This window comes from Carassius auratus, unplaced genomic scaffold, assembly GCF_003368295.1.
Source record: "Carassius auratus strain Wakin unplaced genomic scaffold, ASM336829v1 scaf_tig00015055, whole genome shotgun sequence".
Lineage (NCBI taxonomy): Eukaryota > Metazoa > Chordata > Actinopteri > Cypriniformes > Cyprinidae > Carassius > Carassius auratus.
This window is the reverse complement of record NW_020524539.1, coordinates 38025-52995: the sequence shown is the minus strand read 5'-3', so window position 1 is coordinate 52995 and position 14971 is coordinate 38025. Positions and strand designations below refer to the sequence as shown.

General features: G+C 39.0%; 1 protein-coding gene across 1 annotated transcript in view; it reads right to left on the bottom strand.

Moving 5' to 3' along the window:
- The window catches only part of LOC113074543 (MAM domain-containing glycosylphosphatidylinositol anchor protein 2-like), a gene marked incomplete at its 5' end in the record, with an annotated part of 88777 nt that overhangs the window by 53537 nt on the left and 20269 nt on the right, over positions 1 to 14971 (bottom strand). The window contains 2 exons of the mRNA XM_026247403.1: positions 570 to 863; positions 4657 to 4986. Of these exons, the coding sequence (XP_026103188.1) occupies positions 570 to 863; positions 4657 to 4986 (624 nt within the window). The remainder of the gene's footprint in view (positions 1 to 569; positions 864 to 4656; positions 4987 to 14971) is intronic.

The following is a 14971-nucleotide window of genomic DNA, read 5'->3' as shown; positions in this document are numbered from 1 at the left end:
CTGTTAACCTATTATCAGTTTTTTTCCGTAGCGTTTTTACAAAATTTTACAGTTAAAATTACACTTATTTTTTACAGTGTAGGTGAAGTGTACGCAATGCATCTCACTTGCATTATGACTATAATTTTATATTTTATGATCTGTAGGAGAGAGTAAAGTATGTATCCATAGCCAGAACATGTTTTTTTTTTTTACTTTCTGCATAAATGAAATAATCATTATAACTTCTATCTGACCCTCTCATGTACCTGTCTTTTTTCGAGTCAAAGTCCTTTTCAGTAATTCATTCATGCTATGCTATATTAATATGGAATACATTACATTGCATTAACCTCTACACCTGTGCTAATTGAGTCTGTGAGTCTTAATGAGACATGCAGAAAAGATCAGCATTGTGCATCGCTCACCAAGGTTGTCTGTAATTACAATGAATGATGCTTTTTTCATTTATTTCTACAGAAAATTAATGGTTTGCCAATCAACCATGACAGAAATGCGTGTTCTAGCCTGAATGTAAGTTAATTAGGTCCAGCTAAAGTGCATGAGAAACAAACACGTCCATTACTTACACAGCACTATGAGCTCCACAATGGCCTCTCGGGGTTTGACGTTGAAGCCGTTGTACTGGCTGGTTTGGCAGCGGTACGTGCCGGCCATCTCACGGGAGACATTGACGATGCGCAGAACTCCGTCATAGCTTTCGGTTTGCATGTTTCCATCCGGCATGGGTGCTTCTTTATCAGCACGGGACCAGAGGATGATGGGTTTGGGTTTGCCGGAGACCAGGCACTGCAGATCTACTGTGTCACCCTCCTGAGTGACTAATGGGGACTTTTCTCGTGGGACGGTAAGGTTGGGTGGAACTAGAAGAGAGCAGATGACGATCACAGTGATGATATCGTATTCATAATGAGCTACGGAAATATCACAGTGCATCATTTTACTGTACAAAACATTTTATGTAAAAAACAAGGCCTTAAAGAAATGGACCTGGTCCAATACAAGTCAACTGGGTTATTACATAATGAAAGAAAAAAAACTCATAAAGAAGAAAAATATACAATATACACTAAAAAATATACACTATACACACAAAACACACTAAAAATGTTTGTATACTACACTACTCAAAAATTTGGGATCGGGAAGATTTTTTCAGTGTTTAGTGTCTTATTATAACCAAGGCTGCACCAAAATTCTATTTTGAAATATTTCTATAATTTGAAATGTAATTTTGAAACTGTTTTGAATTTTAATTTTGAAACTGCCATTATTCCAGTCTTCAGTGTCAAATGACCCTTCAGAAATCAATCTGATATGAAAAAAAATTACAAAAAAAACTATATATATAGTATATTTATATATATATTTTTCTACTTTCTGCATAAATGAAATAATCAATCTATAGCAGTGGGACTACTGTTCAAGGTGAATAAACGTCTAGTTATTTGTCACAACAGATATAATATCCGTATAAGTTTTGCCATACATCAACAAAGACATCCTGTCAGCCACCAGGTGTTAGATAACAATGTTTCTGGCTGGTTTTCACCGTCAGACATCATACATGTATGCAGACAACAGGAAGAAAACAAGGTTTATGTTCTTCTACTGAATCCAGACAACAGTCTGGCAAACTACCGGCTCAGCTCTATGTAAACAAGGATGTTGTCACCTTCTTTCTGTGGTATCTTAGCACGGACATTGTGCAAAGTTTACTGGGTTTACAGGCTTGATCTCTGTTGCTTTGTCATGACAACAAAACATTGAATATCACTTTACACAGACAAGGTTAGTAAGCTATTCTACTACAACTTTAGTCTAATGTCAATACATATGTAAATACTCTCATGCAATAATTATAAGCTGTTTGTAGTTTAATGTTTATTGCCTAGCCTCATCTTCTTACATTGTAAGAGTTTTTTTTCTTTAACTAGGAAACGAAACAAACATATTTTCTGTTGTAATGGACAAATGCTATTGACAGATCCTTGTATTAAACCCATACCATTCCTTCAAATTTTGACAGGCACTCAGGACGTCTAGGTACAAGGGAATGTGAGTTTCCACATCAAATCCCCAAGTGACTGAACAATTTGACCAGAACACTTTCCATCAGCTATTCTGATTGAGTCCAGACCTCAGAAACCGCAGGGTCAGGTTGATGTGATGACATGCTCTGTGAGACAGGTCAACTGAAGACATCAACGTCCTGAACAATGCCACAGAAACATCAGTTCCTCTGAAATTAGCCACTGGGGTGCCACACAGGCCCTTTCCATTAAACATGAATCTTACTTTACTGTACATAAAGCATGAGGACATGAAGTGTCAAAGTGGATAGTGGATATTGGATAGTGAGGATGAGTGCATTCTTTTGGGGTTGCCTTAAAAAGCAGGAAAAGACATAATACAAGAAATGGACTGTCATAATGAAACCTATCATGCACATATGAGATGTGGGATATGAAAGATGATGACAAAGACAGATAAATACTGTACAGTGAGGAAAAAAATAATTTTTTCCTCCATTGGAGATAAAAGACAAATCTATATTCTCTCCTACATAAGGTGAGGGGGAAAGACAGATTTACATAAAGGGATGGTAACGAGTATAGGACAAAAAAAAAGACAAGAAAAGAGGAGAACAATGCTGAATGTATTTCCGATTGCGACTGCAGGGAGCCTGGTGGGAGAGAGATCGTGCATCTGCAGGTTGATTAAGCATGACTTCTTTAGCAGACCCAGGGCAAACAAACAAACAAACAAACAGAGAATATTTTGCATAATGAAATGAGACAGAAAACAAATCACATTACCCATTTTGGCTACATCAAAAGGCCTAAAACAGCATTATCTATGTTTTTTGATGGAAAAAAACCTTTCAGATCGACATTTGTATTATTAAAATGTCATTAATGGGGGAGGCTGAGATTATTTTGTTTTATTGAAGCAATAAAACCATAATGTGCTGAAAAGTCTGCAAAAATTTATTAAATGTAATCACTGTAAAAAACTGATCTCAATCATAAATAATTTTGAAATTGTACCAAAGAATCTGACATCCTACCATTAACCCCATTTTCACTGCAATTTATTTTCATTTACTCAGTAATACATGCATGATTTGTAATTAATCACTTTTCATAATTAATAAATTAATGTTATTGTAAGTGCCAGGTTTGTTCAAACATAGACATTCAAAGATAGATGTACTTAGTAAATCTTTTTGAATTCTCATGGCAGTGATATTTAACGGCTTCAGGTTTATGAACTTGTGTATGCCCTGGTTACAGTATTGCTATTGTTGACAGAAACTAAAATTTTAATAATAATTGAAACAAAAGCAAAACTAAAATACAATACAAATACTAGAAGAAAAACTTAAACGAACTAACTGAAATAAATAATTTGAAGCAGAAATACTACAATTAAATACTCCACTGATTAGACTTGGAAAAAGGAATCAATGATAAATATAAAAAATACAAAATACAAAAGCACACAGCACAATTACTGAAGCTTAAAATAATAATATAATAGTCAGTCCCTCCAGAAAAACGCGATTATGTGACCGCATGATTTAATGCATAATCAGCCAAAGGCCGCATATTTATGCGGGGTCGCATTTTTTCAAATACACCGCTCTTTTGCCGCATAAATTGATGATTTCAGAAAGCAAAATATGTGGGGCTAGCATGATTTCATAATCATGATTTTCATAATTTCGTTGCAAAAACTCATATATTAGCAGAAAGTTGAAAAATGTTGCGTTTACTTCAAACAAGTAAAGCGCCATTTCCCCCTATTGCCATGGGAACCTTATGAAGTGACGTAATTACGTGACGTGAACATCATCTGCAAACCCCGCGGTGAAACCAGGGTGAAACTTGAAGCGGCAAATCATTATTATTTGCCAACAAAAATAAGCGCAAAAGAACGCGCGAAGCAGTTTCCCTGTTTGTTACATGACAGTGGAGCCAAATTATATTGCGAGAACTTGCGAAAACTGCGGTTTGATGAAATAGAGAAAAAAAGGTGATTCCCCCAACACCCCCTTCTCAATAGGCTACTAACACTGTTGTAGTTTCATTCAGAAGTTGATGCAACTTTACAGTTGTAAGATTGCACTTTTTTGTTACAAAACACTACCAAAAACTTTAATTATATTAGTAGTATGTAAAATTTACGTTGCAGTAAGAGATTGCAACTTAAATATTCTGTGATTTAGTATGCTCGCTTATCATAGGAAGTAATAAGAAATTACTCTTTACAGGTAGTAGCCTAGTGAGAAAAAGGTGTTGGGGGAATCACCTTTTTTTTCTCTTTTTCATCAAACCGCAGTTTTTGCAAGTTCACGCAATTTCATCGCATAAAATTGCAAAAATATCCCGCATATTCCATCGCATTTTTTAAGAAAACGTGCCGCAAAATCAAGGATTTTTGCCCGCAACAATCACAAAAAAAGTCCACGTTTTTCTGGAGGGACTGAATAGTATATAAATAATGCTAAAATAGAACTGCTTGGATATTTCATCATGAGCGCCAACATTATTATGATTTCTTTTTATATTAATCATTTAATTTGAAAAAGAAAGAAAGAAAAAGAAAGAATAAATTGGGTGGGAGGGTGGTTAGGACACAAGAATAACTCACCAGTGGTGGAGGAGATGTTGACGTCTATGCTGATCTCTGGTATCCCTCCATTCTTTAGTGAGGCCACACAGGTGTAAGTGCCAAAGTCAGTAAACTTGAGGTCGATGATGTCCAGGTTTGTGGTTCCTGGGGCAACATCTGGGTCAGTCTGGGTAATGACCATGCGCTCTGAGCTACGCAGCGGACGGCCGTTCTTCAGCCAGCTGAACATCAGCTCCTCAGGCGGCGTGGCCTCCACCTGACAGGATATCTTCACCTCTCTGCCGATCTGGATGTTGTCATCATTATGATAGGGGTCGGGTGTGATCCAGAACCTGCCCTTCTTCAGAGCTGTGTGGACAGAATGAAATGCGACTGATTTAACATCAATGAAACATTCAGCTCATGGGGATATTTCTTCAGCTTTGGCCAATTTTGTCCCTTTCAGCTTTTTGAAAATAATTCTTAAGACCTACTTTCATTAGATTATTTTACCATTGAACACACATACTTCACAAGGGAATTTGGTTACATGTCATGTAATATTATTATTTTTTTAACATTCAGTGGTGGAAATGACATTGATGGAAAGTAAAACATGTAACTAAATAAACACAAATAATGCACAGAATTACAAAATTCAGCTTGGTTTCAATTAAATTACTTTATATTAATATTTACACATTTAAAATATACCTCAAAATCATTACAAATATTATAAAATAAAAATATTCTGCTCACTACCTTGATTTACTGCACACAAATGCATGGTTCTTTCTTTATAAATAGATTTTTCCTAATCTATTTTTCCTAATATAAATAGATTTCAAATAAAAGTAAATTTAACAGTAGCAAATATAGAAGTACAGTAAAATATTGAGTTGTTTCATATTACGTACGTATTTGTATTTTTTATATAAAATATTTAGTTAGTTAAAACAAAAATTTGAAAACTGCGTTTTAATCAGTTCCTGGTAGATAAAAGCCAGGCGTTGAATAAACATCCATTTATGAAGACTCTTTCCTCTTATAAAATATCAGTTTGCTCAAGAGGTAGTAACACGCTGGACATTTCCCATCATAAAAGTCTCTTAATCTCTTCATACAAGATTTGTACTGCACATTTAATGATGCATTAAATGCAGTGCGTAAGTTGACATAGCTAAAAGGTCTTTGCTTAATGTAATTTCAAAATATTTTAATGCACAACATTTTGCCACAATTCATTCACACCACTGCTTTTCAAGCCATTATTACTGTGACAAGCCAATGACATACAAATGACAAAACTAAAAATGTTAATAAAATACCAATGGGCTATTTTCAAGGGATGAAGGTGGATGACTACCATCTTAGCCTGTGAACGCAGCACAAGTAAAGCTGGATCTTAAAATACACCATCCCACTATCACCCCGTAAAAAGGTGAGAAATAAACAAAGGGCCCCTCCAGACACAAAACACGTGATATTATTTAGATAAGGGATTGTCAGGGAGTCACGCACTTTCTTCGGAGAACAGAAGATTCCTTTCACAGAACCGCAATCCTTTGTCAATGACATTGAGAAGAACTCTGACTCAACCATACTGACATATACAACACTGGAAGTGATGTAAGAACGGCGTGACATGACACACACTTTCCTCACTCTTGCACACCCCTCCACACACGCTAATGAGTGAATCTTTGCCAGGTTGGATTAAGAGATCTCGCACAGTGTGTCTCACATTCATAAATAACTCAAACTTAAAGCCACACTAGACTGAACAGCAGCTATAGGATATTTAGGGGTTAAAATAAATAACACAGGAAATAAACCGAAATAGCTTCTTGCTGTTCTCAAAAAAAACAACAAAAAAAACAAATTCTAAAGTCAACATGAAATCATGACTTTAACCACTTATTACTAATAAACATTCCTGGTGGTATTGTTTTATTAAATGATTTACTTGAAATTCTCTTTTTTATATACATTCAGATTTTTTTTTAAAATAAATTAAAAAAATCAATGAATAATACAATCATTTTGGATTTTTATGTTTTAATTTGATGTATATACACATTTAAAATTAAAACATCAATATTGATTTTTTTTAAATAAATGTACACTAAAAACATGCATATATATATATATATATATATATATATATATATATATAGATATATATATCATCATTTGAGAGGCAAGGCAAGTTTATTAATATAGAACATTTCATACACAATGGTAATTCAAAGTGCTTTACATAAAACCACAACAATAGAATAAGGAATTTAAAAAGTTAGAAAATGATTAAACAAATTGATTTAAGAGGTTTAAAATGAGTTTAAAACAGTTAGAAAATGATTATACATCAAATGTAATGCAGACCAATTTTCACAATTTGATCAGTTCCCAGTGAATCAAATCAAGTCCTGCCCTACATTTTTACTTGTTCCACTGGGAAATGTCACATTCCACAAGTAAAATAGTTTGTGAATGTCGTTGTTCTAAAATGACATTTCACATTGACTTCGATAAAATAAACCAGAAATCTCATAAATTTTAAGCATTGTTTCAATCTTCATTAGCACTCACTGCTTTCTTCTCAACAGGAGTAAAGGGGTCAGACAAACGTCAAATGTCTTGGTCACTTGTGGGATCCCAAATCTCAAGCTAGCCATGAGCCAAAGCAAAACACCATTTCCAAATTATTTTTGAAAATGCTGTACATCTGGCCCTAATTATTAATCAGTCACTGGATTATTTCAAAACAGCTTTTATGATATCTCAACCAATTTATTTGCCTTCATGCTGCACATATTAAAAGCTATTACAATCTGGACTCTTAAGAAAGGATGTTTTAAGGTGGACTACGATGCTGATACTGCCAGTGAATATTAAGAGAGAGATGGACGATAAAGCAGAGCTGCAACTTTGCAGGGTTTCATTATGTAAGGTAAGGTTCAGCTCGGCAGGCCTTGCCTTACTGGTCAATTTGCGACTTGATCAATAGCATAATATTGTGGTGAGATAACTGTGTGCTCTTTGGTGACCCCATAAAACTTGCAGGGTGTTAATGCTTTTGAGTCCAGTTCCTTCCCATGAGTTCTGTCATTATCAAAAAGCACTGCAGGTAAGCAATTACCAAGAGACAAGCTGCATAATCTTTCCAGAACATTTAAAGCCAGGTTGCTTCACTTTGAGCGTTTGAGGAGGATTTCTTACAGTAATCCGCTGTAATAACATCTCTTGATATTTCAAAAAAGCTTAAAATGGAAATCCAACTTTTTGCTTCAACTTTTAATGAGCTTTCCAACAGAAGAATATAACAAGGAGCTCATAAGAGACAACATAATGGTTTCTCTCCACCATTTGCACCTGTGTTTTGTAACTGTTTGTTCTATGAAATGTCTGGGAAAGAATTAAGACTTCACCTTGAATTACTGCAATGCTCTGTGCATGGCATGCACACAATAATAATGCATTTGCAATGCTCGTAGATGATTCCTTTCTGGTGTCAAATATATGCAAAGGGTATTGGGGAATGCATTTCAAATGATTATGTTTTGGATACGTCTTTTTTTGTGATATTATAATTAGTTAGCTGTTTCCTCAGCTCAGCAATCAGAACATATCATTGTCAAAACGCTCTTGTAACATTATATGAGAATCAATAATCCTTCTGACCAGCCCTGTAGTCGTGCATTCAGAGTGAATAGTCAGGAAAAGTCTTTTACTGATGAATATGTGGTGCCACATTTCTGTGAATGCAAAACAATATATATATGTAGAGTAAATAATACTAAAAAATGATTGAATGAAACCCACCATCTCACGTTCTCCAGGCTGTATTACAATCAACATAAAGCCCTACCAACAAGATGTGAGTCCTCCCATTGCAGGGGAGGAAATGCTTAAATACAAATCTGTTTTTAACTGTAGTATATCACCACTGCAGCAGTCTGTTAATATTACCGCCTCATCAAAAGCAACTGAATTCTCTATTATCCATTTTGTTATTTAGTGGAAGAATATGTCAAGTAGTGCAACGCAAGAGAGGATCATCGCAGGACCCGCTAATTTGAAAACAGCTTTACAGGCCAAGCTGCATCCAGTCATAATATCCTGTGGAATCTCACCAATGTGCCCTCGCATTCACAATACGCTGTGCTACAGACAACGGCGAATGTGCATAGCAATTTTTCTGAGAAAATAGTTTATGTGAACGACCATCATAGCGATTCAGGTAGAACGCAATTTACATATCAGAAATAAGATCAATTTCAGGTGCCATGAGTAGGGGGATGGTAGGACCAATCTTTGCATGCCTGTTTTGATTGCTTGGTGGAACATGGCCCAAACGGGAGATGATATCTCCTCTGTAAATAAATAAAAAGATGAGTTTCTATGGCAGTTTGCAGGCTCAGCAATACCCTTTCTTCTATCAATGCTCCTCCCAACACCCCAACTCCAGCTAATAAATATCTTATAAAGAACGAGTCAGGTTATTTTCCAGTTATCTGCAGAGCAGAACCTGCAACATTTGGCATAATCTGCTGAAGAGGCTCTGTGCTGGTACTGACAAGGCTCACTATTTGAGTGATAACTGGGGAAGGGTGGGGTGGGTTTTATTGATGATGCCGCCAGAGGGTTTTGGAATAGAGCTGTCAGAAAAGGCCTTACTCAGGGATGGCTATCTGGTTACTCCCACCTGGGTGCTGCTGAATGACGTCCCACTATGAGTCTCATCAGACCAATCTGCCCCCGTAATCACTGCCCTGTGTTTGTCCTGTGTAGGAGCTAAGCATGATTATTCAAGACATTTCTTATATTAAAGGAAGCAATGGACAACAAATTAAAATTCCATCATCATTTACTACATAATTTTCCTGTGTGGAGTGCATACAATTTTCATGCAATTATAATCAAGCATCAAAAGCACCATAAACAGGGAAAGGGATCAGAAATGTAATGATTTAATAAATCCTTAACAATTCCATTAGAAATTCTCTTGAATTTGAGAACAAAGTATTTGGAAAATAGAAATACAATTCTCTTTCCAAATGCAGAGGTATCATCAATAAAAATGAGGTATCATATTTTATGAATTCCCTTTATTTTATTAAAATACCACAAATAGAAAAACAGGCTCATAGAGTCATTCACCCAGGAATATGGCTTCACTGACCATGCTGTATGTTCCCTTTCAAGGGAACTCGCACTGCATCCTCTATCGTTCCCTATAGTGACTGCTAGAGGACGCAGTGTCTCGTTCCCTCTCAGGGAACCATGTTATATATGTATATATATATATATATATATATATATATATATATATATATATATATATATATATATATGTTTATATTGTATTGTATACATTATATTGAATATAATTATGTTAATATATAAACTTATTTTGTACTTACATAACATTCAGTTTACTAGTATTATTAGATAAATCTAATTCTTATGGCATTATGTATGACTGATAAATATGCATCAAATTATGTTTATTACTTAAATGTTAAAACAGTGTAATCCAAATGAATGGACATTTTATATGTAATTAAAATCTTTAATCATAGATCTTATTCTACCTTCATCAATTTTCAAGCATGCAGCTTCCTGGCTAAACAGTGATTGGACAAACAGCTCTACCTCTTCACTTCAAACACTGCCCCATCTGGCTACACATGCTCTTTTTCCCATTGCAGGAGAAAAGGTCATATTTCAAATGACCAGTCCAGCTGCTATAATAAAGCTTTGTACAGGTAGCCAGCAGAGTGTGTTGGGATTACCCAACTTCCAAACCCTACCATGTAATATCGTTTTCTCTCCAATCCCTGGCTTATTTTGCCCAACAAATGAGATTCTGCCATCTGTGCAGGAAAGAAGCTGCGGAGCTCATGCTTGTAACATCCCCTCTGACAGTCTTATATTCTAAAACCGTGCTCTATCTATCGAGCTAGAGAATGGGCCTATCGTATTTTCTGGCCAATATTGTTGTTTCCATCCATAAGAAAAGCATATAAAACCTAAATGGCAACCATGGCTAGGACGAAAAGGCAGTGTTGGCCACAAGTGAGCCATAAAGTCATGGCAATGATATTGCCACATTCATGTTGTCCATGTAATGTAGTAGAAAATTATCAGAAGTTGGCTTATACATCAAAAAAAGAAAAAAGTAAGGTGAACGGCATTGTCGGAAGTTAATTTAGTTTAAATTAGAGGGGTCATATGACGTTGCTAAAAAGAACATTATTTTGTGTATTTGGTGTAATGCAATGAGTTTATGTGGTTTAAGGTTCACAAAAAAAATATTTTCCACATACTGTACATTATTGTTCCTCCTCTATGCCACGCCTTTTTGAAACATGATGGTTTTACAAAGCTAATCATTATGAAAAGCGAGGTGTACACTGATTGGCCAGCTTTCCAGTGCATTGTAATTGGCTGAATGCCTTAAGTGTGTGACGGAAATGTTATGTCCCTTAACACTGTGATGTATCCAGCCGCGTGATGAGACAAAACCAATAAAATCCATTACAAATGAGGCATTTTTGCATCCAGTGGGGACATAATTAATGATTATAAGATTATAAGATTATAGATAATGACTATACTGTCTTTTTACACATTGCGTATCGTACTGTGTAAACATAGACAACAAATAACAAGCACTACTCTACACCGCTTAAAACTTGCGTTTGAATCATCAGTGGCAAATTCTTTACATATGAAAACTTACTTACATACCTTAGGTCAGAAGTGCCAGACTGTCCTTGCAAAGTTGGAATTGACCCATTTTATAGAAACAGACACCGGCATTGTAGACTACTCTCACAGTAAACATTCCTTGTTCTCCGCAAAATGCATTGCACACATCTGTATATTTAGGTTCAGCTGTTCTGGAACAGTGTTGTAAATACAACTTAACCACTGATTTCTAGTTGTGTTCTCTTTTGGAAGGCCAAACATGAAACACACAGTGTCTCCACAACATGGTGGCAGCGGCAACAGAATAAAAGTTATGCCATCTTTCTTTGTGTGAACATTTGGGCAGTGTTATGCAAATCTTCCCACATCATGATGTAAACATGTAGGGGCGTGTTAAAACAAGCTGTATTAAGTAGGAGTGGTTGACTCTTTTTAACTTTTATAAAGAACGTCTCTTTGGATTTGAGACCTCAGTCTTTGCAACTTTACAGATCTTCAAGGGCTTGTAACACTCCTAAGAGAAAGGAAAAATTTAAATAGCTTAATATGACCCCTTTAATATACATTGAAAATACTCTGATAGTGTTGTAAGGGTTTTGGATCATTAGGTAAAAAAAAAAAAGAAGAAAAAACGCAGTCAGACAAAATAATTGCATGTCTAATGCTCCAGAAAAAGTGGCTTTTTAGTGGCTTGGATTGTCTGTTTCTGCAATAGCAATTATAGAAGAGCTATCTGTCATGATTCTGCCCTCGTGTCCTTGATTTTTCCTAGTCTTGAGGCAGGATCATGACAGACCCATGTTTTGTGTACAAGCGCATGGCCTTGTCTTTGGGCCATGTGCTTGTGTTGTCTCGTTCCCTTGCCCCGCCCCCCTTGTTAACCTAGTCGTGTCTTGATTGTCCCATCTGTGCCACCTGTCGTGTCTTGATTGTTTCCCCTATTTAGGTCTCCAAGTGTGCTCTGTCTGGTGTCGGTTCATTGTGATTTGTGTACCTCATATGTGTTCATCATTCGTGATTGTACCTTGTCCTTGAAACTCCTCGAAGTCTTTTGTCCTGCAGTGAGTGTTTGTTAGTAGTTAGTGTTCAGTCTTTGTTTACCTTGTTTACTGTGTTTTGTAGAATTATTTAGTGTTTACCCTAGCCCTTGTTTTCCCCCTCGTGGGTTTTGTTTTCCCCTTATTGTATAATAAATCCTGTGTTGAGTTACTTCCTGTCTGCACCTGAGTTCCTCCCTACCAATACCTGACAGAATGAACCGACCACAAAGGAACTCAGCAGACAGGAGGCAATGCTGGATGGCATCAGCCAGCCAGCGAGATCGTTTTGAGGGCTCTCGCCTTGTGGTGTTCCGGGGGACCAGGGGAGGTCGTTCCGGAGCGAGCGGGCGAGAGGAGGAGCCCCAGAGGTCCCCACCTACCCAGCTGCCGGCGATCCCGGAGGGTCGTGTCCTGGCCGTGGCAACCCTGGGGGATCAGTTAGGTCCCTCCCAAGATCCTGAGGTACCTCCCACTACCTTAAGTCTCCCCAACAAGCGAGGGAGACGGCTTTCATGGGAGTCAGCTTCAGAGTCTTCGGCGTCCGAGGCTGCCCTGCCCGAGACCAAACTCCCCCAACCCGCCTCTGATCCAGCTGTAGCCTCTGCACCGCGCCCGAGCAGGAAGAGGAGGAAGAAGGGGCCTGCCGGTCCTGTGACCCTGTCTCCTTCCGTGCCAGCAGCGGTGAGCGCTGGCGTGCCCGTGCCAGCAGCGGAGAGAGCTGGCGTGCCCGAGCCAGCAGCGGTGAGCGCTGGCATGCCCGAGCCAGCAGCGGTGAGCGCTGGCATGCCCGAGCCAGCAGCGGTGAGCGCTGGCATGCCCGAGTCAGCAGCGGTGAGCGTGCCCGAGTCAGCAGCGGTGAGCGTGCCCGAGTCAGCAGCGGTGAGCGTGCCCGAGCCAGCAGCGGAGAGCGCTGGCGTGCCCGAGCCAGCAGCGGTGAGCACTGGCGTGCCCGAGCCGGCAAAGAAGAGGGCAGTATGCAAGTCGGCAGTCGTGAGAGCGCAGGAGAGTGCCGCGGCCGACTCTGCAGCAAAGACTTTAGTTCAGTGTATCTCATCTCGTAAGGAGATGCCAATTGTCTTAGCGGCTAAAGCCTTTTCTGATTATTTGTCTAGTCTTGTCCGTATCCTAGAAGTCCCCGTCAGTCCTGTCTTGTCCTCAGACCCTGTCCCCAGAAATCCCGAGTGTCCTGATGTCGTCTCCCCGTGTCCCGTAGATGTCGTCTCCCCGTGTCCCGTGAGTGTTGCCCCGTGTCCTGCTGATGAAGTCATGTATCCTGTTGATGTGGCCCCGTGTCCCGTAGATGTCCCGAGTCCTGTTGTCCCCCCGTGTCCAGAGGATGTTGCCCCGTGTCCCGTAGATGTCCCGTGTCCAGTAGATGTTGTCGTCCCGTGTCCAGTAGATGTTGTCGTCCCGTGTCCAGTAGATGTTGTCGTCCCGTGTACAGTAGATGTTGTCCCCCCGTGTCCAGCTGTCGTCTCCCCGCGTCCCGTAAGTCTTGCCCCGCGTCCCGTAAGTGTTGCCCCGCGTCCCTTGTCTGCTCCTATCATGTCCCCTGTCAGTTGTCCCGAGACCCCTCCCCGCCCTTCACCACCCAGACCTGCCCGTACCCCTCGTTGTCAGCCTTCGTCCCGTCCTCCTAAGACTCCTGCCCCACCCTCCCACCCTGGTCCGTCCCCCATGAACTTTGTGGTCCCGCCTCCTCCCCTTCCCTGTTTGTTTTTTTTGATTTGTCACCCTAACCCTGCTGTTGTGTACTCATGTTTGCCTTTGTTGTTATTTGTCATGTCTTGCTGGTTTGTGTCTGTGTCCCAGTCTGTCATGTCAGTCATGTCCCGTGTTTGATGTTCCCTTGAGGAGCGTCTGGAAGCCGCTCCTTAAGGGAGGGGTTCTGTCATGATTCTGCCCTCGTGTCCTTGATTTTTCCTAGTCTTGAGGCAGGATCATGACAGACCCATGTTTTGTGTACAAGCGCATGGCCTTGTCTTTGGGCCATGTGCTTGTGTTGTCTCGTTCCCTTGCCCCGCCCCCCTTGTTAACCTAGTCGTGTCTTGATTGTCCCATCTGTGCCACCTGTCGTGTCTTGATTGTTTCCCCTATTTAGGTCTCCAAGTGTGCTCTGTCTGGCGTCGGTTCATTGTGATTTGTGTACCTCATATGTGTTCATCATTCGTGATTGTACCTTGTCCTTGAAACTCCTCGAAGTCTTTTGTCCTGCAGTGAGTGTTTGTTAGTAGTTAGTGTTCAGTCTTTGTTTACCTTGTTTACTGTGTTTTGTAGAATTATTTAGTGTTTACCCTAGCCCTTGTTTTCCCCCTCGTGGGTTTTTATTTTTCCCCTTTTGTGAATAAACCTGTTTGTGTTGTAAATCCTGTCTGCACCTGAGTTCCTCCTTGCCAAGATCCTGACACTATCAGGACCAAAGACAGAGCCACCAGAGAATTAGTATGTGTGAGAAAACAAAGTCTTATTATGGAAATGAACGTTAAAATAATATCATTTTATTATTACAATGGATGAATAATGCAAAAAGTGTCTTGGAATGTAATGTTTGGCAATAAACAACTGCATTCTAACGTGGAACAATGTACTGCAAAGCA